This window comes from Telmatherina bonti, assembly GCF_933228915.1.
Source record: "Telmatherina bonti genome assembly, chromosome: 18".
NCBI lineage: Eukaryota > Metazoa > Chordata > Actinopteri > Atheriniformes > Telmatherinidae > Telmatherina > Telmatherina bonti.
The window spans coordinates 15,086,980-15,112,378 of NC_136616.1; the positions used below are offsets into that span (position 1 = coordinate 15,086,980).

At 39.9% G+C, this 25,399-nt stretch overlaps 1 protein-coding gene across 1 annotated transcript; it reads right to left on the reverse strand.

Moving 5' to 3' along the window:
* Positions 1–1,139: 1,139 nt before the first annotated feature.
* Positions 1,140–24,793, reverse strand: btr12 (bloodthirsty-related gene family, member 12; the record flags this gene model as incomplete). The annotated part of the gene is made up of 16 exons (XM_079257750.1): positions 1,140–1,693; positions 1,786–1,812; positions 1,918–2,065; positions 3,737–3,967; positions 4,080–4,175; positions 9,742–10,729; positions 12,600–12,632; positions 14,248–14,341; positions 16,781–17,314; positions 17,652–17,678; positions 18,353–18,500; positions 19,115–19,348; positions 22,509–22,604; positions 22,825–23,010; positions 23,166–23,632; positions 24,787–24,793. The coding sequence occupies 16 exons, from the start codon at positions 24,791–24,793 to the stop codon at positions 1,140–1,142; spliced, it is 3,870 nt and encodes a 1,289-aa protein (XP_079113876.1).
* Between the last annotated feature and the right edge of the window lie 606 nt (positions 24,794–25,399).

The window sequence follows — 25,399 nt, forward strand, 5'->3', positions numbered from 1 at the left end:
ATTTGGCTGTTTGGAGGTTCCAGCCTGAGACCTGCTATGGACTCAAGGCCGAGGGCAAATTGTTTTCCTCGCCTGGAACCCAAACAACTATCATATCTGGATTCGGCTTCCCAGCGGCCTTCGGCCGGCGCAACCCCCCTTAAGAACGTAAGAAGAGATGTTCATAGACGCTCTGTCCCCCTCCTCATCCACCCCCGGTCCCCTCCCACATGACTCACCACCTCCCTGGACTTTTGTTTGAGTTTGTGCTTGAATCTATGTGTTTTTTTTTCTCTGTCTCTTCAGACTGCATCATCTAGTGGCATGGCCCAGAGTTACATGACCTTTTTTTCCCTTGAGCCCCCTATGATCCTAATGTATCTCTGCTCTTATCTGCTGTAAGGCGGCGCCGGTGAAAAACTAGCTGTGTGGCCTAAGCTTCAGTTTCGTTCTGTATTCTTCTTTGTCATTAATGTTACATGTCTGTATGTCAAACCTTGGATGAGCTGGCTTGAACTTTGAATTTCCCCTCAGGAATGAATCAAGGATCTTTGATTTGATTAGTAGCGCAGGTACCGAGTGCATCAGTGGAATCGTTGTACGAGGAAATTGTACACCAACAAACGTTACGTGATTAATTGAATTAATCTTTTTAAAGCTTGAATTTTTCTGTAAATAATTAATCGTAATTAACACGTAAAGGTCCCTTCCCAAATTTTTTTTCTCATAACTGTTATTTTCTTTTTCTGGCAATTAATTATAGAAGTATTCAGAACTCTTCGCATCAGAACAGTGATCGATGCCAAACAATCGCCCTTCCAAGCATGCAAAGTCACCTTGGTGAATGTCGGGAGCTAAGAAAAAAACTTGCAGTACCAAAACTTTTCTGTTGTTTTCTCTTAACAATTAAACAAATCAAAACTATAATACACTTAAAAGTTTATAGAGTATGCTTTTATCCTTTATTTTCTGCCCTTTTAATTTGTTTTATGTTCAATAGACAAAATCATTTGCCTTGAAAGAAATTTTGACCATATACAGCCAAACATCTGCATGCTAATGAACATAAATAACCAAGTCCACAATTCAAATCAGCTAAGTGCAACAAATACAGCCAGTTTCAGGGCATTTTGGTGTTTGTCTTTTGGTAAATCTTGCCCTTAACTTTGCTTGATCAGGCTTTTCTCATTGACTGGACAGATGACCATCGTATCAGAGGCTTTGTCGCAGCAGTACAGGTAGAAAAAGGGCAGAATTTTCTCCGTAAAGGTATCCTCAAATGTATAAATATGAGTCCGAGCTCTCACATCATAAAATGATACTTGCCCCTCTTCAAAGTCCACATAGACACCAACTCTCTTGGGCTTAGGGTCGAGGGAAAGCAGCATCGGTGGGGATGTTGACACCCGGTACTCTTGGCCTTTCTTCATGGCCAGAGCCCAGTAGCCTTGGGTTGTGCTGACAGAGATCCTGCCCTTTCTGTTCACTGAAGACTTGGCCACGCCAAGGTACCAGTCGTCTTTGTCTCCTACCTGAACCTCCCAGTAGTGTCTGCCTGAAGTAAAGCCCTCGTGGCCAAGTACTATGACCACAGTGTCGAAGCGTTCAGGATGGTCTGGGAGGTCCTGCCAGGCTCCCAGATGTCTCACCTGATGTCTGTCTTGAGAGAGCTGCAGCCAAGGGTTGGCGGTGTCGGGGTCCAGAGTGACATCCGCTGCAATTTGATTTCAAAACAAATTATTTATTACATTTGACTAAGTCAAGGTTAGAAATTTAAACAAAATCTGGAAAAAGAAAAGCAATTACCTGAATATTTTAAAAGTTTTCTGATCTCTATTCAAATAAAAAGATACATTTCAAATGATTTATTTCATGGTGACTAAATTCAACATTTAGATGCATTTCATATTTTTCATCAACAAAAGGAAAATTTCCCACCATTTTCAGACAGTTTATCAATCATTTCACTTAATGTTGCCTCCAGTTTGGACACAGATCTCCTGATCATGCCGACACACGTGTCAGTGGGAACGCTGGTCTCAGACCAGTCTTTAACAGACGGAGGGGTACTGAGGGCAGGGAAGCTCTGCAGAGAGATGTGACAAAAGGGATCAAACACAAATTACTCCTAGATATTAACTAAACAAATGCATGATTTTAACACATGTTTGCAAATCAAAACAATCAATAAGGATTAAGTTAAGAGTATCAAGAGGTTTTATTTTTCCTTTTCTGACTCAGTCCTCCTCAACTAAACCATCTCAAATACTTTAAGGTAAATTTCTTTACTTGACATAAAAATTATACTAAATGCATCTTTAATCCCCAGGTGTGTTTTTGGACTCCACTACAGAACAGGACTGTGATTGTCATTCTTATACAGTCACTTTGTACTTGGAGTACAGTGAACTCATCGTCATGTTGAAGAAAGCAGTTGGAGATGATTTGAGCTTTTGTGACATGGTGCATGTCTTCCATCAGAAGATGCTACACTCTGCTCATAAAGGGAAGGACATGGTCAGCAACAACACCCGGTTTCTGGTGTTTAGATGATGCTCAGTTCACACAGAAACAAAGTGTGCCAAGAAACTACCCCATTCACACTGTTAGACCACCAGCTGCCTGAACTGTTGATACAAGGCAGGGTGGATCTTTTAATAATGTTTCCACCTAGTTCTGATCCGACTATCTGCATGTTGCAGCTGAAATTAAGACTCATCATCCCACATGTTTTTCTAATCTTGTGTTGTCTTCTTTTATGGACGGGTGTTAATTGTCACCTTGGTTTTCTGCTCTTAGTTGACAGGAGTTTCACCATGTGTGGTCTCCTACTGCTGTATTCAATGACTCAATGTTGGACATGTTCTTCTGTTCAAATGCAGGATTTTAGCTTACCATGGCTGGAACCAGTTTTTAATTGACTTCCTATGGCCTTGGTATCATCTCCTGTCAATCTGCCCATTCTGCTCTGACCTCTAACTTCAGCAAAGCATTTTGGTTCAGACAGACAAATCCCTGTGGAACAGCAGTTTCTGAAATACTCAAACCAGCCCCATGTGGCACCAACAATCACGACATTTCAAACAAACTTCCTCATGATGATGCTCGGTTTGAAATTCAGGAACTGGGCTCGACCATGTCTACAAGACTACATGCATTGAGTTGCTACTACGTGATTGGCTGATTATAGTGATGGTGAGGTAACAAATAATTGAGTGTGTACCAAATAAAGTGTCCAGTGAGTGTATTATCATTCATCCATTCATTCATTATCCGAACCACTTAGTCCAATTAAAGGTTGCGGGGGAGCTGGAGCCTATCCCAGCAGTCTATGGGTAAGAGGTGGGGTACGCCCTGGACATGACACCAATCCATCGTAGGGCAAATGTATAATCAAAAAGTAATTTAAAAAGCTTTTTTATTGCCCATTTAATCAGATAGCAGTAGAAGATTAGGGATATTTTATTTCAGCATAATTATATTCCCTTTATTAAACTAAACAGAAAACATTTGCTCTGATGTGAAAACTTTCATACTAGTTGTATTTCCCTCCTACTGTCTGTAAGGATGGTAGTTCAATGATGACACCTTTATTAACACTAAAATAATTCAAATGTCACCATCATAAAATTATAACATTTCTCTTCTAACAACATTGAGTTAAACATAGATGACTCTGTAAGTCCTTGTCAGAGTGAAAACACACCTGATACATTGTTTCGACTAACTTTCCTCATCAGGACACGTCTTCTCTCACCTTTAGGAAGTTGATGTGATCAGTCCGAGCTACATTTTCTAAATCTGTATTCCTCTTCTTTAGCTCAGCGATTTCCTGCTCCAGTTCAGCGATAAGGCCTTCAGCCCACCGCTCTGTCTGTCTCTGCTTCTCCTCGATGACCAAAACCAGCTCAGCCTGGGCCTTCTGGATGGAGCGGACCAGCTCTGAGAAGACCTGCATGCTTTCCTCGATCTCCCTTTTAGCGCTGGCCTGAAAATACAAAACACTCGCACATCTGCACTGATGATAAGTTGTGTGATTTCAGCCCCTTACATGTGCATGTTTGTGAAAGGATGCGAATGTGATTAGCCCGACGACTCACTTTGTTGAGCTCCACAGAGTGCTTCATCTCCTCCACCTTTTTCACTCTGTCCTGAATCATCTGCTGGACGTCTATTCCTGTCCTTTTCAGCAGCGCCTGCACGAGAAAAGTTCCCACAGACATGGCTGATGACAGCTATATAAATGGTACTGAAAAGGATACTGATCTTGGATTTTATAAAAGGTACTTTGCATGTCAGCAGATTGACCCTCACATTTTGAATCAACACATCTTGAAGTGTCAGGATTTGACTTTCGGACTGCATGTTTATACATGAGCAGAATAAATTCCATCAAAAGAAATGTATATTCCTCATTCTACAACTCCAGAAACCATCATATGTCCATGAGATCCCAGCTGGCATGTTTTCAAATTACTTTTTGATTTTATAATGTGCATTCACTAGCACAAGAACAGTTGAGTTCACATTAGTGTGGATGTATTGACAAGGCTTTAGCTACATAGCTCATCACCGTACACAAATTTGTTGAAACAGTTCATTTCTGCCTCTATAAAACCTGCTGGGTTGATATTAGGAAACACTTTAAAGTGGTCCTATTATGATATTTGGAGTTTTCTGAGCTTTCTACAGTGTTACAGTGTTGAATCCTCATCAGACATGTGAACAGCACTGTTTTTTATCACCTGTTTGAGTTTGAGTTCCAGCATTCTCGCCATTCGGTTTCCATGGCGACGAAAAAAGCGTCATTTTAGAGAGTTTTTTCTACTTCAAAATCCTTGTGACGTCCCGGGGGATAAGGTTCGGTGATTGGTTACCTTCTACTGGTTAACAAGGGCATGTACAAATACATCAGGCAGGTGGAAAACGTCGGATAAAGTTATTTCCAACGATGGCTGGTGAGTTTACCAAAGAGAGACATCCTGCTGCATTCGTTGCTGTGGGTTGCTGTTTTCCACTTTGTTTTCAGGGTCTGATTCAGGTTCCAACATGTAGGGCTGTATGCTATGTGTTGACATTGTATTTTATTTTTTTTTTTTATTGATTTCATATGAGCCTAATCCTTCTGTTTATGAGATGTTACAATGACGGCGAAAGCAGGTGCGGTGCGCGCTCCCGATGTAGTACAGTGGCGGGAGGCGGGGCTTAATGCGGAAGAGTCTCAATCCACTCGTTTTGCCCACAGGCTGATCTGACAGCCTACGGAGAGGGTCGGTCTGAAGTAAATAAAGCGATTTGTGACAATAACTCCATCAATCCCAGCCCTTCTGGGCTCAGAAATAAAAATAAATTAGCCTGAAATGCACATAATAGTTCCACTTTAAATCAGACACAACCACAATGTACCTTATTTAGTTTATGTTAGCAGACACTCAGCTGTAACATAGACCCACCAGGCAAGTTTCAACGTGTTTCGATGCTTCAGTGAGCATCAGCTGATGTATACGTCAGCCTGTGTCGACCTGTTAATCTGATGAATTGGATTGGCAGGTTGATGCAACCTCAATGAACATCCACTGACTTGCACGTCACACACCATCCAGCCAGACCTCTGCTGAAGATGGAAGATAACAGTCGAGCAGCCCTTGATTAGTGTCTGATCATCTAAACATAGAAACTAAAAAGTTCTGGGAATTACAGAGACCATGACCTTTATTGAACCACAATCTTTTCAGGTGGTTTCAATGGTTAATGTTCGCTAGAAAATTGTGCTTAACTGAACCAAGCTGCCTGACAACAGTGCAAGTCCCAGTCTTGAACTGGGATAACATGTTTGACAGAGAGCATTCTCCAACTCGCTCCTGTGTCTGGGGAAAAAAATTACAACAAATATCATTAATTTAACTTATAAAACCAGCTTTGTTTTTAAAAGGTTTTATATCAAATCAAAAATAATTAATGAAATGTGTCCGTGCACATAAAAGAGATATACCAGGCCGATAAGGGCACATTCCCACCAGCCTTTCTGGTTAAGATCCTAGTTCATTCATTGTGAATGTGCAAACTGATTCAGATCAAAATCGATTTATTCTGACAACAAATGCAAATCCAGTTTAGGTGGACCAAATACATGAAGCGGACTGCAAAGCAAAGGACATTGTGGGTTCAGTGTACAGCATTGTTGGTGAATATGTCACAGGGTGGTTTAAGTCTTGCTTTTATTGTTTTATTAGTGGCATGTTTAATTATTGTACTGTTTTTATGCTATTGCATGTTTGGTTTTATCCTTATTTTTTATGGATAATTATTTGACCACTGGGCTCAGAAACCCAGTGACTGTTGAGCGGCTCGTAAACCAACGAATGGGCAGCCGACAGGGGAGGGGTTTTGTTTTCTCCACAGGCTTATTGGTGGAGTTACGAGGCTGAGAGTACAGCTGGGGTGGAGTGAGCCGACAGCGAACGGAGCGGTTCGGACTTCAGCCGGAGTGGTGTGACCTTGCGGTGAACGAGGCAGTTTAGAGCGCAGCCAGAGAAGCATGATCTGGCATCAAACGAGGCAGTGAAGCGTGTGCAGATGAAGCCGGTGGCACGTCGGAACAAGAAGTGGTGACGGCAGTAACGAAACGCCTTACGTCGCGGATGGGCAGGGGAGACGGACCCTGCCCAGAAGATATGTAAGTGAGCGACTTCCCTGTAAAATATCACCGGATAGAGTGGAATACTGCCGTCGCCTTTTTACGTGCAGGACCGCGAGACGAAGGTTTTCCCACGAAGCACAGAAAAAGCAGCCCTTGATGGACGCGACATCAGTCAGCCAAGACTGGTTTTAACCTGTAACAGGAACTTGGGAGTTTTATGGACATTCCTCTTTTTTTCTGACTTTTATTGATTGTGTCATCAACCCCAAATTGTAAAAAATAAACCGGGTTGAATTTACTGGTCCGTCTCCTTGGTGTTGTAGTGGTGTTCTCTACTCGGTCCGCCTTTTAGCTTGGGGATACTTTTTTCAAGTGGTGTGGCTCAGCCTGGTCACAAATACAACCAAAAACAATTGTTCGGAGTCCAGCAAACTATCCTGGCATGAATGCGTCACTGCCACAGGATAACACCAGAAACAGAAAAAACATGAAGCGTGCGTATGTACTTACACCAGACGAAAAAGATGGAGAATCAAGCTAAAAAGGTACGTCTGTCTTTTTACAGATTTTATGGTAAAAGGTTCATCAAGCTCAGTGGCTTCTGCATCACAAACACAATACTGTAATCCAGGGGAGTCCAAAGTCAGTTCTCAATAGTCCTGCATGTTTAGGATGTTTCTTTGTTTTAAGACACATTATTTAAATCCCTGTTTCTCAATCTTTTTTTGAGCCAGCGCCCCCCTATGTTATATCCATATTCCCCGTCAAATAAGCTTGCCGAGAGAAGATAGAAGGAGAAGCGTTTAGGCGGAAATCGTAAACATGAAATTCAATGTGACCAGTCAACTACTGGTCTTCTAAACTTCCACATGTGGTCAAGTCAGCTGTTTATGACTGCCCATCAATGTTTAATTTCCAAGTGCAAAGACTGACAACTATTCTTAAGTAGAAGGGAAATTATTTGAAGTCAGTTCATCACATTTTTTTAGCCCTCTCTTTTAGCTACAACATGCAGCTTAACTTTGCATTTGCTTTATTTATATTGATTACATTGTAGCTATATTAGATGTTTTATTAGATGTTGTTAAAGGCAGGCTCTGACGCAGGGGTCACCTGTTATCCGGGCTCATACTTAGTCAAGATACTTGTGGGACTGCGTTGCAGTTTATGCAAAACCTTCCTATGTATTGGTAGTCTTTCCAGTATCCGATCACAGATACACAGATAATAATGTCATCCATTCTAAAGATGACATAAATCACTGCTTTTGTATCCTAGTCCAAAAGCAGGTCACAGTTGCCTTCTGGAAGCTGCTTACCAGGACTGAATACAGATAATGCCCATTTGGTGCCTAATAAGAACCAATTGTAAGAGTCAGGATGAGGGCTTACAAGGTTGAAAAGCAAAATACTGGTGCTCAGTCAGAGTCTGGCTCTTAACTAACACTGGAAACAGCCCAGTTCCATGTGGACAAAAATGTGCGAATGATAAAATCTTTTAGCAAATGGAATAAACTTGTCTTCATGTGGACATTATCGGGATTTCTAACTACGGTCCTCAAGGCACACTGTCAGTGTTTTCCTACTTAAACCTGAGTCAACATAACAATTCAACTGTGCAGAGCTTGTCAGAGATCCATTTCATCTAAATCAGTTGTGTTGCAGCAAGGAAACCTCTATTATCTGTAGGGTAGTGGGCCCTGAGCACCAGGGTTGGGGATCACTAGTCTTAATTGTAAAGCCAAACATCCGGCAGTTCCTAAAAGTACATTTTTTTTAATTACTATATTACAGCTTAGTAACTTAGAGATTCAATTTGTCACATGAAACTGGTGACAGGCAAATAGCAAATACCACAAATTCCCTTTTTTAAGAAAAACAAGCTGTTCTACTTCAAAAGGATCAATTAAATTGCAGAATCTCAACAGCAAAATCCTGACTTGCACTTAGTACGCAGCTGTATCTGACAATTAACTACCACAATATTGTTTATGTCCTGTCAAAATTTAGAGGTTTAATTCATGCTTTAATACTTTCAGGCAAGCCAGACATTACGTAGGAGGATCACTGACGAAGTGATCACTATCTCTTTGAGATATCGGAACCAACGAAGACCAATACATACTCTCAGACAAATAAAATACTTATTGTACCTTTATGGGATGGGTGGGTAACTTTCATCCTTTTAGGACCACAGTCCTGCAAGTGTTCGGCGTTTCCCTGCTGCACCACACATCAGGCTTAATCAGCAGATGGATGCTAGTTTGCTAATTAGCCATTGATCCACTGTGTTGCAGCAGGGAAACTCCCAACACTTGGAGGACTTCGGCCTTTTAAGGACCATAGTTGCCCAGCCCTGCTTTATAAGTACAAAGGATGTTCACTGAGGTGGTACTAACCCTAACCCAACAGTACAGGTTGTTTTGTTGTCTGCCAGTAAAGTGGCAACAAGGGAGAAGTTGTACTGAGGGACTTATTACAAATGAGAAGCAGGAATGCTAACCAGTAACTAAGGAACCATTGCAACAAGGGAACATGACGTAAACACAACAGGGAGATACCGAAGGATAAAGAAAAGGGATCTCTATACAAAAGAATAAGCTCTGGGAAATGCAACAGGAGCAGCACAGACTTAAAAAAACAGTCAAAAGAACAAACTACAACAGAAATCCTACAAGAACAAAACCAAAAGCAGAACCTGCTCATCATGACAACAGTGTGTTTGCACACTGAAAAGATATTCACACTCAGATCTAGGTATGATAGAAACTTGTCTTTTATGTATGTGTGTTTGTGTCTTTTGGTTGACCTTAGCAATCCACCAAGTTGTTAAGGCAACACAAAGATAAAGTGCTGCACAAAAACAATACAAACAGCAGAGCTCAAGTCTATCCAGTCAAGGAGCTAGCCGCTAGAGCTTTTTTTAGTCTGGTATGACTAACATATGTTGTGCCATCTTAGCAAAGGTTGACAAATCTGGAGCAGACATCACTTTGCAAGTGAGATCTGCTGACTAGGTTCACTGACTGAACCCTTTTCAGGCCTAAGCAGTTTATAGCCAAACTGACTCTTTTATGTTACAACAAATTCTGCTTTTTCTTGCTTAGAAGAAAGCCATCTCACCTTTTTATCTGTCCATTCTCTCTCCACAGGGACGGTGTAGTGCGCCCTGTGGTCGGTCTCAGTGCAGAGAACACACACACAAGTCTGATCTTTCTTACAGAACAGCTCCAGGAGCCTTTCGTGCTTTGGACACATCCTGTCCTCCATGTTGGAAACCGGCTCCATCAGCTTGTGCTTGGTGAATCTGGCGGCGTGAGATTTGAGATGCTCCTCGCAGTAGGAAGTAAGACACACGAGACAGGATTTGACCGCTTTCGGTCGACCTTCCCCCAAGCAGACATCGCACAGGACTTCCTCCCAGGACGGAGTTGGGAGTGAAGTGGTGGAAGGCGAAGGTGAAGGTGAGGTTTGAGGAAGTGGAGAGGTGGGGATTTGAGGTGAGGGTGGTGGGGATGTTTGGGGAAGTGGGGGTGGAGCCTGCGCTGCTGCCTGGGGTGACGATGGAGGAGAGGTTTTGATTGGAGGGATTAATGGGGGTAACTCGTCTCCACATTTCTCCTTCAACCCCTCTTTCTTCTTTTTCTCCTCCTGCTTTTGTTTCAGCTCCTCCAGAAGCTGCTGCTTCTGATCTTTCTCCAAAAGCCTCTCCTCATCCTCCTTTTTCCTTCTCTCCATTGACCACTTCTTTGCTTTCCCCTCTGTTTCTTCGCCGCTTCCCTTCCCCTCAACGCTCTTAACCCTGATCTGCTTGAACTGCTCTGCAATTTCCCTCAAAACAGTGTTCACGCTGATATCGGGCCTTTTGTAGAAGGACTTCTTGCACATGGGACACTGATACAAAGGGCTGGTTTTCCAGTAGCCCAGGATGCAGCTCTGGCAGAAATTGTGACCACAGGGAATGGAAACTGGGTTGGTAAAGACGTCCAGACAGATGGAGCAGTGCACCTGCTCTTCAGAAAGGTTCCCAGTGGTGGCCATTCCTGCACGGCGGAGAGGCAGGGTCATTTTCAGCGCAAGCAACCAGCCTTTGAATGGGGCATCAAACCTGCTGTGATATTGAGGTCACTACGATTAGATGGCATGACTTTATATGAGATGATGTTCATTCAAAACTACCATGCAAAGCATCAAGACACTCATTTATTGGAACTGATTCCAAAATTTTGACTGTTATCACAATAATGTCAGTGACAGTAAATGAGGTCCTGTAAGTCTTGAAGGAGTGTTGTTCGACATTATTGGCTTTGGTTTTAGGTTTAAATAATTCAATATATTTGAGCTTGAGCACCTGAAACCTTAAAAATAATAAATTCTCATCACAATAGATCAACTACAGTAAAATCTATACTTATGCATATGGTAGAGTCAGTAAACTCTAGTGCCCAAAAGTATACTGGTAATTTAATTCAATAGTATATATATATTTTTCTTTTTTACTATTGTTTTTGCAGACTAGATCATCTCATCTTTATGGATACATGCACTTTCTAGTAAGCACATTTCTAATTAGAATCTAAATCAACTTTGACCTTCACATGTAGGCTCTACACTAAGCTTTTGAAAGCAGGTCTTAAAATGCAGTAGTACAACCTCAGATAAAGAACGATACATAGTGTACTACGCCATGCAAATATTTTTTTCAATCAAAAAATTAACCAAAATGCAGACCCAGGGAAAAAACTAAGTCCACAACTTCCTGTTTCCTGTCAATAAGAGGTTAAATCAGTGTTTAAATGTTGAGAGAAACTGCAGAAAAACCAGAGAGATTCTGCAGGACTCAATTAGCATATTAAATGTAAATAGTAAAAAAAAGATATATATGGCTTTATTTATTTATTTTTTTTTAGAAAAGGTGGCAGAACAGTGTAGGTTTGCAAAGTTATCTACACAGAAAAAAACACATATGTCCTGGAGCAGTATCCTATGGCAAGCATGGTGGTGGTAGGGTGATGGTGTGGGCTGTTTTGTATCTACAGGACCTGGACATCTTTAGCTCTATGAGACAAACATACAATTCTCTAAACTCTAATTCCACGTCAGATGCGATGCCGTTTGATTGACAGCTAAAGGTTGTCCAGATCTGAGTCGTGTTTCTCAACAATACAGCAAATCAACAACAAAATGACTGAAATAGAAAATAATCAAGGGGTTGCAATGATTTTGTGAAGTCCAAACCTCAACCTGATTGAAAAGCTGGGGTGGGATTGTAAGAGAGCCCTGGATAAACTGCAAAGTCCACCTCGATGCGAAAGATGAATGACTTCATTCAGAAAACAGCTACGTCATAATATGCTGTTAAACATTACTCTACAAGCTGCTGAATCATGGGATGTAATAAACTAGGTTTCACTTCATTTTAAATTACATAAATAATATTGTATTGTAACGTGTTTGTTTTATTGAGGTTGTAGTTACCTGGGGGCCCTGAAAAGAAACATATGGCTTTATTTTCAGTAATATATCAAACCTGGTGTACTTTCTTTACACAGGCTATGTTGGTATGCTGTCGGTGGGCCTACAAAGTGTTTTTTATTTCAAACACAATCAGCTAGCTCCCAGTTTGAGGCCTAGGTAAACATGACGGACCAGATTAACATCTTTCCAAAAATATAGGTCCAGCCTGGGACTTGACTTGCAGACATTGCAAGCTTTGTTTGTATGATTCGTATTCTTGATATTATCTGAAGTAAACTTACTACATGTAAAAAAAAAAAAGTTCTCAGCACAGGTCACAATTCTTTGGGAATCTAATATTAGCCTTTTTTTTCATTTGTTTTTTAATAATAACATCCAACAACACTCCCCTAAGAGATACACTATGCTTTTGCACATAGAAGCAAACAACATGACACAACATATGATATAATACAGAAGAGAAAGATGAGGAACACAAAAAGCAAAGATATGTGGACACTCACCAGAGAGCAGCTGCCTCGAGACTCCACTGTACACTGACATATGAGACAAGCTCTGACCACTGCCACTTCCAACGTCCCCCAACGCTAACACACACCTCAGACCCAAAATATATCCCCCTCCCACCAGCTCTTTTTACCCTAGATACAAATTTATACACACTGGCCCTGCACTCTGTGGTCAGGAGGAATGGATTCAGTCCTTTTAGTCTTACTAGAGTCAAATGCAGGTTCTTAACATTAATACCCATCATGAGGTATTCTCACTGAGTTAAAACTAAGTTTAGTTAAGCTAGCTGACTGGGTTCAACCAGAAATGAATGTAAGCTTTTGAAATATTTTTTTTTTATGTGTTAAGTTGGTGGTATTCTAAATATTAATAGCTAGGAAATATTATCTTCTTGTCTTTCTGTGTAAATTAAAAATGTGCACAGGTTTTTATTAGCTCATTAGCTATTAGCCTAGCATAGTTTAGCTCAAACAACCAGGCTATCATGTTGCTGTTCCAAGGAGAAAAGCAAAGGAAAAAAACTTGAATAACCCAAGACCATTTTAAAACCAGCAGACCATGCAGACTGTTTTGCTCCATGTTGTCCTCCATAGCCCTCTGCTGGAAGCAAGGACTCTCAACATGGGAAATGTGGCTAAATTCAGACGCTTAACCAGTATGTGTGAATTTACACACCCTCTTAAGTGTGTAAAAATCAGCAAAGGACTGAACAGAAATCATATTCAAATTGTATTTTAGGTGACCAACACTATGCGAGTAATATTATAGGTCTTTATTTTATTTTAATTTTAGATTTTTATGTATTACCTTTACAACAGCTCTGTTTTTTTTTTCATTGTGTATTTTTGTCATAGACCGTATGTACAGTCTATGGTTTTTGTTTTGTTCTGTTCTGGTCTGGTGTTGTTTTTTGTTGTTGTTATTTTTCTTGCCTCAGTCTAATGTGGAAAAGCAAAAAAGATATGGTTAAAAAAGGAAGAAATAAATAACATTTTTTTAAAAAAAAAAAAGACAAAAACAACTCTGCACTTGAGGAAGTGTGAACAGAGGCAAATCATCTGCTCTACAAAAGAAGTAAACCTGACTTGTGTCCATATTATGAAAAGATAAAACGCTTTCTTTCTTTATTAAAATCTGTGTACAGATGAATGAACAGCATCCCAAAATATATCATATAAGAGAAAATTACTTACTGTCAGAAAAAAATCTAGACTTTTTTACATCTGGAATCAATTTTAATCCACCTTAAAAAATAGTTGTAGTAATAATAATAATAATAATAATAATAATAATAATAATAATAATAATAATAATAATGAAACACCGGTAACTGAGGCTGCATTTGCATACAAACATTTAAAAAAAAAAATGAAACAATGGTGAAGAAGGGAACTAAAACAGAAAAAGGGAAAGAAACAACTCAATCATTCGTCAACTTTTGTTCTCAAAGTCATTGTTGGTGCTTGTAGAGAAGCTCAACAGAGGAGCAGAATAAGGTGTATTGTGATAGACAGCCACAGAACATCAGAGTTCTGAGAAAACGACAGATCATGGTATGTGACCATAAGGTCTTCAGATTTGTGTCGTCATCAAGGATATCCCATCTGGTGCGGCCAGCGGAGAGCAGCTGGAACGCCTGACCTATCCTGGTAGCGGGCGTCTTGCTCCTTCAAGATGTACATGCCATGTGACAAAGTGACATTCTGCGGCAATTTCTGACCACCCTGCATCATATCTAATCAACCGTATTTATTATTAACAGGTCACTGGTGACAACAGATCAGTCTTGAGCTAAGAAGTCAGTAGAAAGCAGCCTTCGGTCAACTGCAAGACAAACCGGTGAAGTTAAGATCCTTTTATCAACATAAAGAAAATGTGAACTTCATTGTCACTTCATAGCGTTCTGGAAAAAGCAAACTTTTACGCCATAATTCAAGAAGAGGGAGGATCAGTGTGACTGTGTTCCACATGTTTTCAGACTTAACTTCTTGACACAAATCTGGGACTCTTACTTGCTGTGGTTTCTTCACCGATTTTTTCTTGTGAGAAGCAAGGAATGTGCATGAGACATCCACACTTAAACTTTCTCTCCTCTTTGCAGCAACCTCCGCAGCAACTCACTCAGCTACAATCAGCCTTCTTTGATCAATATGCTGTTTTTATAGAGTTTCTTAAGTCTTAGCAACAAATTTAGAGTCTGAACAGATGTGAATGTAAATTGCAAATGGGCTGAAATAACTGCAGTAATTTAAATTATACTTACTTCCTTTAAGCTGTGTTTAGCAATGTTAGCTCTAAAGCAGCATCAAATAATAGAACAACACCTGAAAATTATCTCTGATGACATGATGAACAAAATTAGAGCAGTTTTATATCAGACAGCAATGGCATGGTCTCCAAAATCCCCATTTAGGCACAGTTTGGCAGCATCATTTCTCAAAGTCCCCTAAGGTTTTTAAAGGGTTAAAATAACAAACTTCAGCAGCATTTTAAAAGTTTGCTTCTAAACTTCAATAAAGTTTATCCTCCAGGTCGGGTTTTTGAATATTATGGCAAATGTCTTTCTTGCTAATGTGGTTATGTGTGGTATAAAGGATGCACCTAAAAGTGAAATAAACAAGATGTTGCTTCAGTGACATTAAAACAGCATCTGGACCTGAAGGATCTGACCAAATTTGGTTATGAGCCATATCTTTATAACTGCAAAAGCATATATTACTATTTGGGTCATTATTCATTAATTTTCTAAACTGCTTAATCCAATTCAGGGTCGCGGGGAAGCTGGAGCCTATCCCAGCTGGCTTTGGGCCAAAGGCAGGGTACACCCTGGACAGCTCGCCACTCCATTGCAGGGCCACACAAAGGCAAACAACCACTCATGCTCACACTCACTCCTAGGGGCAATATATTACTATTTGGGTCAATCAACCTAACATACATGTCTTTGGACGGTGGGAGGAAGCCGGAGAACCCAGAGAAAACCCATGCATACACGGAGAGAACATGCAAACTCCACACAGAAAGGCCACTGACCAAACCTTGCCCCAGCCAAGGATTGAACCAGTGACCATATTGCTGTGAGGCCACCGTGCAAACCTATTCGGGTCATTATGATAATAATATTGAGATTGTTTCAAGTTATTTAAACCTTTTCAGCTCCATTTCCTACCAAAACCATTGTGGCCAATAACAGGATGAAAGAGACAATTTCATTGGATGACAATTTTATAAGAGATGATCTTTATTAATCCATAAAAATATGTGTGATATATATGATACATACAGTTTTTGAGATATTTGGCATCACTTAATGGTACAAACTTGCTCAAAATCCTGTGGAACAGAATTTGTTTTCTGCCCTTTAATTGACACCAGAAAGCTGAATATCACACTATAAACATTTTGACAAATCATGTGGGAATAAGTGGTAATTATCCCTAAAAAATGTTAGCAATTTCTTTATTTTACATTTTGACGAATCAAGACTCATTTAAAATAAAAAAAAAAATTGGACTAATCTGGTCATTTTTTCATGAGTTGGGTCTTTATGGGTTAAACAAGTTTATTGAAAAGGTACAAAAGCAACTGCACATTAAGTTTCCAATATGTGCAACAGTTTTTTATCTGGTGCCCACTGCCACGCTCCAAACATAATGAACATTTACATGCACAAACTTCTGCTTTAATATATTCAGCCCCAAAGCATCATAACTATGACTTACACAGAAAGTGTGGCTCACATGCATTTTGGACAGTTTAATCAGGACGATCAAAGTACAGCAACAGAGTTAAGAAGACTTTGGACCTTAATCAATTTTCCTTCACATTTTCATACTTTAATATCCCATTTGTTTATTGTATAAACATGTGAGATAAAAGATTATTAAACTATTGACATTTATGTAATCAAATTATAAAAATGTCAGTAAATAAAGTCTTTAGTAAAGAAGGTCCACAGTTGTTTTGCAATATCACACATTGTTCTTATATTTATTATGACTGGACGTTGTTTCTGGTACAAAAGAAAAATCATTGTAAACAAGTAAAATGATCGTTTAACTGATTCTGAAGTGTCACATGTTAAAGACAAGTTAACTTGGCAAAATAAAAACACTAAAAGTTCTGTCTAAATTTTTCTCATGAAGATGTTAGAAGTATTGGGTCCCGACTCAGCTGTGTTTAACGTGGGCTATAACGAGAGCAGCAGCATTTTTCCCATCTTGGGAGAGACAAGGGCTGAAGATTGGATACACACCCTCGTTGAAGCTGTTGATGAAAGTGTAGAGATGTAGACGTGCCTTCACATCATAAAAAGATAGCTGGCCTGCTTCATAGTCGAGGAAGACTCCTACTTTACTGGGCTGGGAGGGCAGCATCAGAGGCAGGCGAGTCTCTGCCAAGGCCTTCACCTCCCCGTTCTTCAGCCACAGACACCAGTATCCTCCTTCAGGGCTCAGCTTGATTTCGCCCTTGCGGCGTGCAGAGGCACGGGCCAAACCCAGAGTCCAGGCAGTCTTTCGCCCTACATCCACTTCCCAGTAGTGTCGGCCAGAGGTGAGGCTCTCTCGAGCCAGGACAAAGAGGGCAGGTTGGAAGCGTTTGGGACCCTCAGAGTGGGAAACCTTGCGCTCTTCGTATTTCACCTGCTGACCATCGTCAGAGACGACCAAGTTCCTCTGGGCCGTGGACGGGTCTAGAATCACCTCAGCTGGACAGAACAAAGCAGAATTAGGGCTGTGAAGAATAATTTATCGTTACAAGTGTTTGCTGTCTGCTTAAGACTTAAAATAAATTATATAATCTGTTTATTGCTTGTAAATCGTGCTCAAATCTGCTGCAAGGAAATGGCACCATCTTGTGGACACTTTGGAGAACTACAGATGTTATTATTTTTTTATTTTTTTTTATTTTTTTTTTTAACGAATCAGAAATTTGTCCTGAATTCTGATCTGCAAGTTAAATCTTTTTTTTTCTCTTTTTTTTTTTTTTTTTTTTTTTTTGCTCATGCAAGGTCAGTAAGCAGCAAAAGGGGAAATGTAACTCACTTGCATAGTTCTGCACCTTCCGGAGCTCTGATGAGAGTCGAGACAGAGCCAGAGTGAATGAGAAAAAGAGAAAGGAAAAAAAAACTAAGTCAACATGTCATTCTGTAAATAAGTCAAAGTCAAGCAGATGTCTCGTGAGGGTGTTAAACATGTCGAGCTAATCCAGAGCTGTAAATGCTTAAGACATGTGCTGCTGTCACTCAGCTGCCTCCCTGGTGACTCCGCTGAGCTGCGGCTTCAACACCATCTCCATCTGTCCAGCCCTCTTGTGTGTGTTAATGTGTGAGTGTGCTGCAAAGATGAGTCACTTTTCTACTCCAGAAACTGAGTTCGGTGGCCTACATATTTGGATTTTGCATCAAATGTTGTGTTGGTATCAGACGCGGGGTGGATGAGTTTAAACTTCCAAGGATAAATCCAAAAAAGCTGATGTGGGATTTTAAATGGATGCCAAAAAGAAAAGCATCAGCAAGACGAATAAAAGTTGACTTTCATTTCATTTGAATAAAAAATGTCCTAAGCTACCATATAATGCTGAATGTAATTTTTGCAGCTCTGCATCCGCCACACAGCTCATGCACGGTCACTGAACTAGAGTGTGATGTAATCCTTCAACTTTGCAGCAGTTCATCTCGATAATCTGCACATTTTTGCCACTTTTGTTGTTTAGACGTTAAATAAAACCATGTTTCAGTCTTTACCTTTCCCGTACAGACGCTTAAGCTCTTCCTGGAACTTGTCAACGAGGCTGCTGACAGAGGAGCGGATGGTTCCCAGATAGAGGTCAGTGTTGATGCTGACGGCTGACCAATCAGTGGGCTCGGGTGAGGACGACAGTGTAGCCACGTTCTGTGGGAAGCAGAACAGATGGGTTACATAAGGTAAGATGAAATGAAAATTTAATGACCCCTCTGGGGAAAAAACAAAGTCTGTGCAGCGAAAGAGAACACACTGCAGTACAAATATGAAGCAGATGACCACTTCTAGTGCCGTCCTCTTGATTTATGCACATTTATTATGTAAGAAATCGCTTTTGTTTGTGCACTTCCTGCTTTGTGTCTTTGCATCCTTGGATACTTTTGTAGGAAATGTTCCTGACTAACTTCAAAGATGTTTTTCATGGAAGAAAGAATCCCTATTTTATGCACAGAAACCGTCCAGGATAAAGGCTTGAGGGTGGGGCAGCAGGATATTACAGCAGGCTTCTATTCATAGAAGCTTTTCATGTTGGATCTCAGATCTCAGCATCCACAGCTGCTGCTGCAGGATGGTCCTCTTACTTGCTGGTTGTACAGAAGACTGTATTATGCAACATTTTACAGTTAACTGCAATAAACCATAAAAATCTTTTGACTTATAAAATTTTCTTCAAATTTCAAACAGTCTGTTTGCTTATTATGCTATAAATAAAACAAAGGCTTATGTTTAAGTTTAACCATGAGCCACTTTAGAGTGTCTGCTACCTGGAGGAAGACCACTTTGTCTAGGGTCTGTGCATGGGCATCCAGCTCGTTGCTCCTCCTCCTCAGCTGGCTCAGCTCGTTCTCCAGACCTCTGGCCGTCTCCTGAGCGTGACGCTCCGCCTCGCGCTGCCTCATGGCGATGAGCTCCACCAGCTCCGCCTGACTCTGCTCCACCAGCCTCTGCAGCTCGGCGTACACCTGCCAGCTTTCCTCCAGCTCTTTCTGAGCGCTGGCCTGCAAACAGAGGAAGGTTTATCTGGTTTTAATCTTTACAAGAGGACGAAATTCAGTTGTAAAAAAGCAACATGTTCGTTTGTTATACAGAAAAGCTGAGGATGAAATTAGTTACATTAAAGAAAATGAGGCATTTCAATTCTCAAAAAAAGGAAAATCCTTGAAATGTTCTGATAAATGTTGCATCTGCATCCTCTGCCGGCTTTTTTTAACTAAAATCACACACATCTAAGACTATTCTGCCCAATGTTATTTTTATTATTAATGCCGAAGAGCCTCTGCTGACACAGAAACTCCTCCCCACCTTTCATCTGGGTCATATAGAAAAAGATGCACCATGTCAGGGTATTCGTAATGAGAAACCAAATTCAGAGTCCAGCAAATTAATATTTAATTCTTGGTAAGAAGGAAAAGATCACCATCCTTCAGAAAATAGGCATTATTCAGAAATAAGCAGGTGCGTGGCTTAAAAAGTTACATAATGTGAAATAAAATGAGATGGAATGTAATAAAATAAAATTAAATTAAATTAAAAACAGATGTTGACCATCTACTTTTGAAGATTTAACATCAAAATCCATTTATAAATTTGTGAGTTTGAATATAAATTTTACGTTTCCATTAAACAATTTCCCCAATTAATGTTATTATAGCTTTATCTAATTCCGTTTTCACCCTTTTGCAATGAGAAATATGTTCTATGCAGTATATTTTTAGCTGTCTGATGAAATGACAGCCGTACTTTCTCCAGAAGCCTCTCGGCGATACCAAACTCGAAGTATTTCAGTGTCGAGTACTTCAGTTTTGAGCATTTTTTTCTTTTATCTTCTTTTATCTTGGAACATGAAGTTAATGTAATCATTATTCTGCATACATACATGACTGCAGCTCACTGTAGCAATTTCTATAATCATTTAATGTTTCCATTCAACATGTGTCTTAGTTGACAGAGTTACTGCTTTCCTGGAAGAAGCTGTTACTTTATAAAATTTGCTGTTTTTCTTTGTTAAAACCAAAATGCCATTTCAGGTGCATGGCTTTCAGAGATAAGACAGCAAGGTCTCATATCTAGTAGAAATGTATTGAGAAAGTTTTAATAAACTAAAATTTAGGACATTTATTATATGAAATCTGTGACTAATCAATGAAAGTATCTGTTGTTTCTTTCTCCATCAACTTCAAGTTGTTTATGCAGCAAACCAATGAAATTCTTCCGTTTCAAACATTGCAGCCTGTTTAATCATCTGTCTCTTGCATGGCTCACTGAGAGTCTGTTTGCCGGTTTAACAACTGGTCTAACAGGTTGTGTCGTCGCCCAACCAGACGTAAAGAAACCACTGAGCTTTTCATCTGAGAAAAAGTTTCAACATTGCTCTCCAGTTTCCAGCACTGGTTTTAATTTACACCTAAAATAACCCCAAAATGTTAAAATTTGATTGAAAAAAAAATCTGTTTACACACTTAGAAAACTGAAAGTGATTGTTTTTTATCATGTCAGCTAGCGCCCAAACACAGACGTGAACACACATGAAGTCGTGTGTGTCCAGTGTACACACTGATATAACTTCCCTCATCGTCCACAGACGGTTCAGTAACTGAACCCTCACTGTATGCAAGTTAAAAGACATAGAAAAGATAAAAAGATAAAAAGGTCAAGTAGGAAATAAAGAGTTACATAAAACAGGAAGATAAAAAAAAAAAAAAAAAAAAGTCAACAATAAAAAAAAAAGTCAGATGTAGAGCTCCCAAGTGTGCTATTTGGAAACTTAAATATCTGCCACCTCATACTTTGAATGCTTTTCGACTCTGAATTTATCTCCAGGTCTTGGCACACTCGCTCACACAATTCCCCTTCAAGCTTGTACTCCTTCATGTTTTCTTTTCTTATTCCAGGGGTGTGTTTTACTGCCCTGCAGTTTTGGGTTAAGGTGCGGTGTGACAAACTAAAGGTAAGAGTTTACACTGGTTTCACCGGTTGGACGGCCTCAGACATGGATCTGAGTCTGTGTGCACAAGGAAAAAAAAAAACAAACAAATCGGATTAGCTCACCATCTTCTTTATCAGCAATGAGCGGTAAGAGGGTGACGAAATGTGTTTCCTAATCTATGACAAAGCAGATTAATCTACATTATGAAAGGAGAGAATGTCTGATGTGTCCCTTCAAAAGGGCCCTTAAGCAACGACCAGTTCATGTTTTATGAGCCAGCCTTGATCAGATTGTTTTAATGAAGCCTTTGAGCTTCAGAGGATGATAACAGCTTCATTACTGTAATTGGTAAATATTTAACAGGCTGTTCCAAAGGGTTTTTTCAGTGGCAGTGGATCAGAACCTGTTGTGTCCAATCCAATCCATCTACAACAAACTTAATGAGAACTTTGTACTACTTTACTGTAAGCTTGACAATTAGCTTCATTTGTAGCATCCACAGGCTAGCAAAAATGTTATAAAGATTTATCTCATTTAAAGTTTGAATTATAGTTTTAAGCTTTCGAGCATTTTACAATAGCGGGATGCCATTGTTAAAAAAAAAAAAAAAAGCACAATGTAGTTGTAATACTTCCAAAGTTTCTATTAAACTGCTACCTAAAAATGCAAATGTTTCAGGATGCTAGCATTAGCCTTTGGGTTCTCCAAAGACGAGATTGACAAGAGCCATAAACGAATGAAATTGTCAACAGAAAGTTATGAGGTGGAAGAGCATTCTCTATATGTTTGGTACACTACGAATATGAATAATTTTCTTTATGCAACATTTCTGATTGGTTGAATTTTGGTATTTATGATGCTAATGCTAATAGACAATTACTTTACTTGCGCTACAACAAAAGTTTTTCCTCATAAAACATACAATAACCAAAACAAAATGTCATAAAATCTTTCCAAAACCAAAAGAACAGAAATAAAATCAAACAGGACTATTCCATAAAGGTTCCCCACATTGGAGATGTTCAGATAACATTTAGGGACCCAAACATACAACTAAGTAACAGTCAGGGAAAAAGATTTACTGGAAAACCACAACGGGGAATGGAAAAAAAAATAAATGAAAGGAAAGAAGATAAACATTTAAAAAAGAAAAACCATGTTCCTTTAAACCTAAACTTGTCAGCTGATTTCGTTTGTTCTTAGTTGTTGTCTAGAGTTTACACTGGACCCACCTTGATCACCTTGATTGATTGCTTGATCTCTTCCAGTTTCTTGGCTCTTTCTTTGATCAGATGTTTCAGCTCTGACTGCTTCTTTCCCAAATTACTCTAGAAAGAAAACTAAAATTTAGTTATTGATCCTGATACCCCTAGCTTTACATGATTTAGATATGACACTGTGTCCTTCAACTGTAAGTGCAGTCACTGTCCACTCTTTCCCTTCCCTTCGACACCAAACTATGACAACTTTCTATTGACTCATTTAAGTTGCGACAGCAGTTTTTCTTCTTCTGTAACATAAAGGAAAACGAATAAATGCCTCAGTCACCCTCTTCCTCTGAAACTCATGCTCTATGGAGACGATCTCGTGGGATTTGTGTGTGGCTTCGGCACAGGCAGCACAGATGAGGATGTGGTCAGTGCGGCAAAAGACGTCCAGAAGAAGTTCGTGTTTCTTGCAGATCTTTTCCTGCAGGTGGAAGGTTGGTTGGATCAGACGGTGAGATGTTTTAACCTGGTGGAAAGACCAAGAATTGAGTCTTTTATGAGTCTCCAGATGGTAAATGTGGACATAAACAAGTTCAGGAGCTTTTGTGTACATGAGCTTCCAAGCAAAATAGACCATTTATCCTTTACATGAATATACAAAAAACACAAGGTGGAACAGACCTTCTTATGATGTCTAAGGTGGGTCTCGCAAAAAGATCCGGGGCAGTTCAAACAAGACTTCTTTGCCTTTAACTTCCTTCCAATACAGGCATCACAGGGAACCTCCCCAGGCCGAGCGAACTCCCCTGTATCCTGTCTAAGTGAGCTGCTGAGGCCTGTGTCTGGGCTAACATTCAGTGAGCCTCCCTGTGGTGTGGTCCCCCCAGCACCTCCACCCACAGTCAGCCCCTGGAACTGGGAGCAAATTTCAGCTAGGACCCGATTGACGCTCATCTCCGGTCTTCTGGAGTAGCTCTTCTTGCACATAGGACACAGGAACTTTTTGCTGTGGTTCCAGTAGCCCTGGAGGCACGCTTTGCAGAAACTGTGCCCACATGGCGTGGAGATCGGCTCCACAAACACCTCCAAACAAATGGAGCAGGTGAACTGCTCCTCAGAGAGGACTTTGCCTCCTGGAGAGCTCACACCTGGGAATTAGAATGAAGAAAGCGCAAGATTTAAAGTTTTATTTTGTTTCTGGATTGTAAAAAAAAAAAGAAGACAAATACACTATGTATACTGTATAAAGACAGGTGAAATGATAGACTACTTGATTTGTTTGTTTACTCATTAACTTTATTTGCACTGACCAACTATAGCAGGGTTTCAACAGCTAAAGAAACAAAATTATCTCTATGATAACATTGTGGATTCTTACCCTGCTTAATAATGTGTGTAAACTAATCCAACTGAATGCACACAAAGTTTAAGTGAAGCAGCTTCTCTTTGGTCTTGCTATAAATACACTTTATGTATTTAGCTTTTATCTTAATCCATTTATAGCTATATGTCCCTGTTTTGACATTGCAACCTCATGTTCAAATAATGAACAAGAAAAATTAGAACAATTTTTAGGAACTGTACATATTAATAGTTATTTTCTAAAAAAAGAAAAGAAAAAAACACAAGAGGAAGGACAAGGAGAAGCTGACAACCTGTGACGGCTTAAAGTAAACATAGAGGAATGGTGAGAAAGTAGAAGGGCATGAACAAACAAAACAGCACAAGAGAGGCCTTGTTGATGAAGGTCATCTGATTTCACACAGTTACACGTTTCACAGAAAAGAGTATCAGTTTGAAGAAGGTAAGAAAAGCTCAGAAAACTATGTTTGACCCAAGTTCCACCACAATTCATTGTGCGTTAGGTAACTTTGACAGTGAGCATTCAAACTAAACCAGGAGGCGTCATTCTGTCAGGTGATGAATGAGGGACAATGTGAGGAATGCAAAAAATCTGGACTTTCTGCCTCAGATGGGAACTTGCTTCAGGTTTGAAGCTGAATAATAACAGCAAACCACTCTGAAGACACAACAATACACCTGCTTTTGCTGGTAGATTTGTCCTGATTTTAGCTTCCCATCACCTTTAACCCAAACTGTTATCTCAGTAGTCTCAGTAGGATTTAAACAGACCCATGTGACATTACCTAACGCATCCCATAGCAGAATGTGTAAAACGTCTCTTATCTATGTGTACTTCTATGTTTTCATTTTACAAACTCGCCAGAAAACTTTCAAAATTCACAACATGTCAAACACTGAAAGCAAGACAGACTAAAACCACATAAGAAGCAGAACTTACTTTGCATGTTTGTCTCTGACACGTCACACCGCAGTCCTTCGCTTCATGAACTTTGCAATGAATCTCTCACCAACAGGTGCTGAGCTCTTCCTGATACTCCAAGTGGCCCTCCCACTTTCAGGGTGGCACGCCCAAGCTTCTCCACCTGCCCTCCCTACACTTTCTGTGGCTTTGCAGAGTGAATATTCAGAGCCCTGAAACCACAGAAGTAGCTGTGTTTTCATTGTTTGGATAACTCTTCCCCCTGAATAGACTCCTTTCTGACAGGCACTGAAAAAACTTAAGCTGGGAAAAGCAAACAGATGTGTTAGGAGGGATTTCACTCTTCATTTGTGTGACTTGTTATCTGTTGCAGTTTCAGGACAGAGTTTAAAATCCTTTTAATACTGTTTGATTTAAAAAAAGTTACATTAAACTTACATTATACAATGCTCTCGTATTACCATATTTCAATTATTGTGTGGAAGTCTGGGGGACCACATTTAAGACTACTTTGCAAAGACTAGTTATTCTACAACGAGATCTATCAAGTTTATCAATCATGCAGGTTATATGTGTAACCAGGTGGTGGAAGGAAAGAACAGAATATGTGGTGTAGAAATAGTTTATAAAA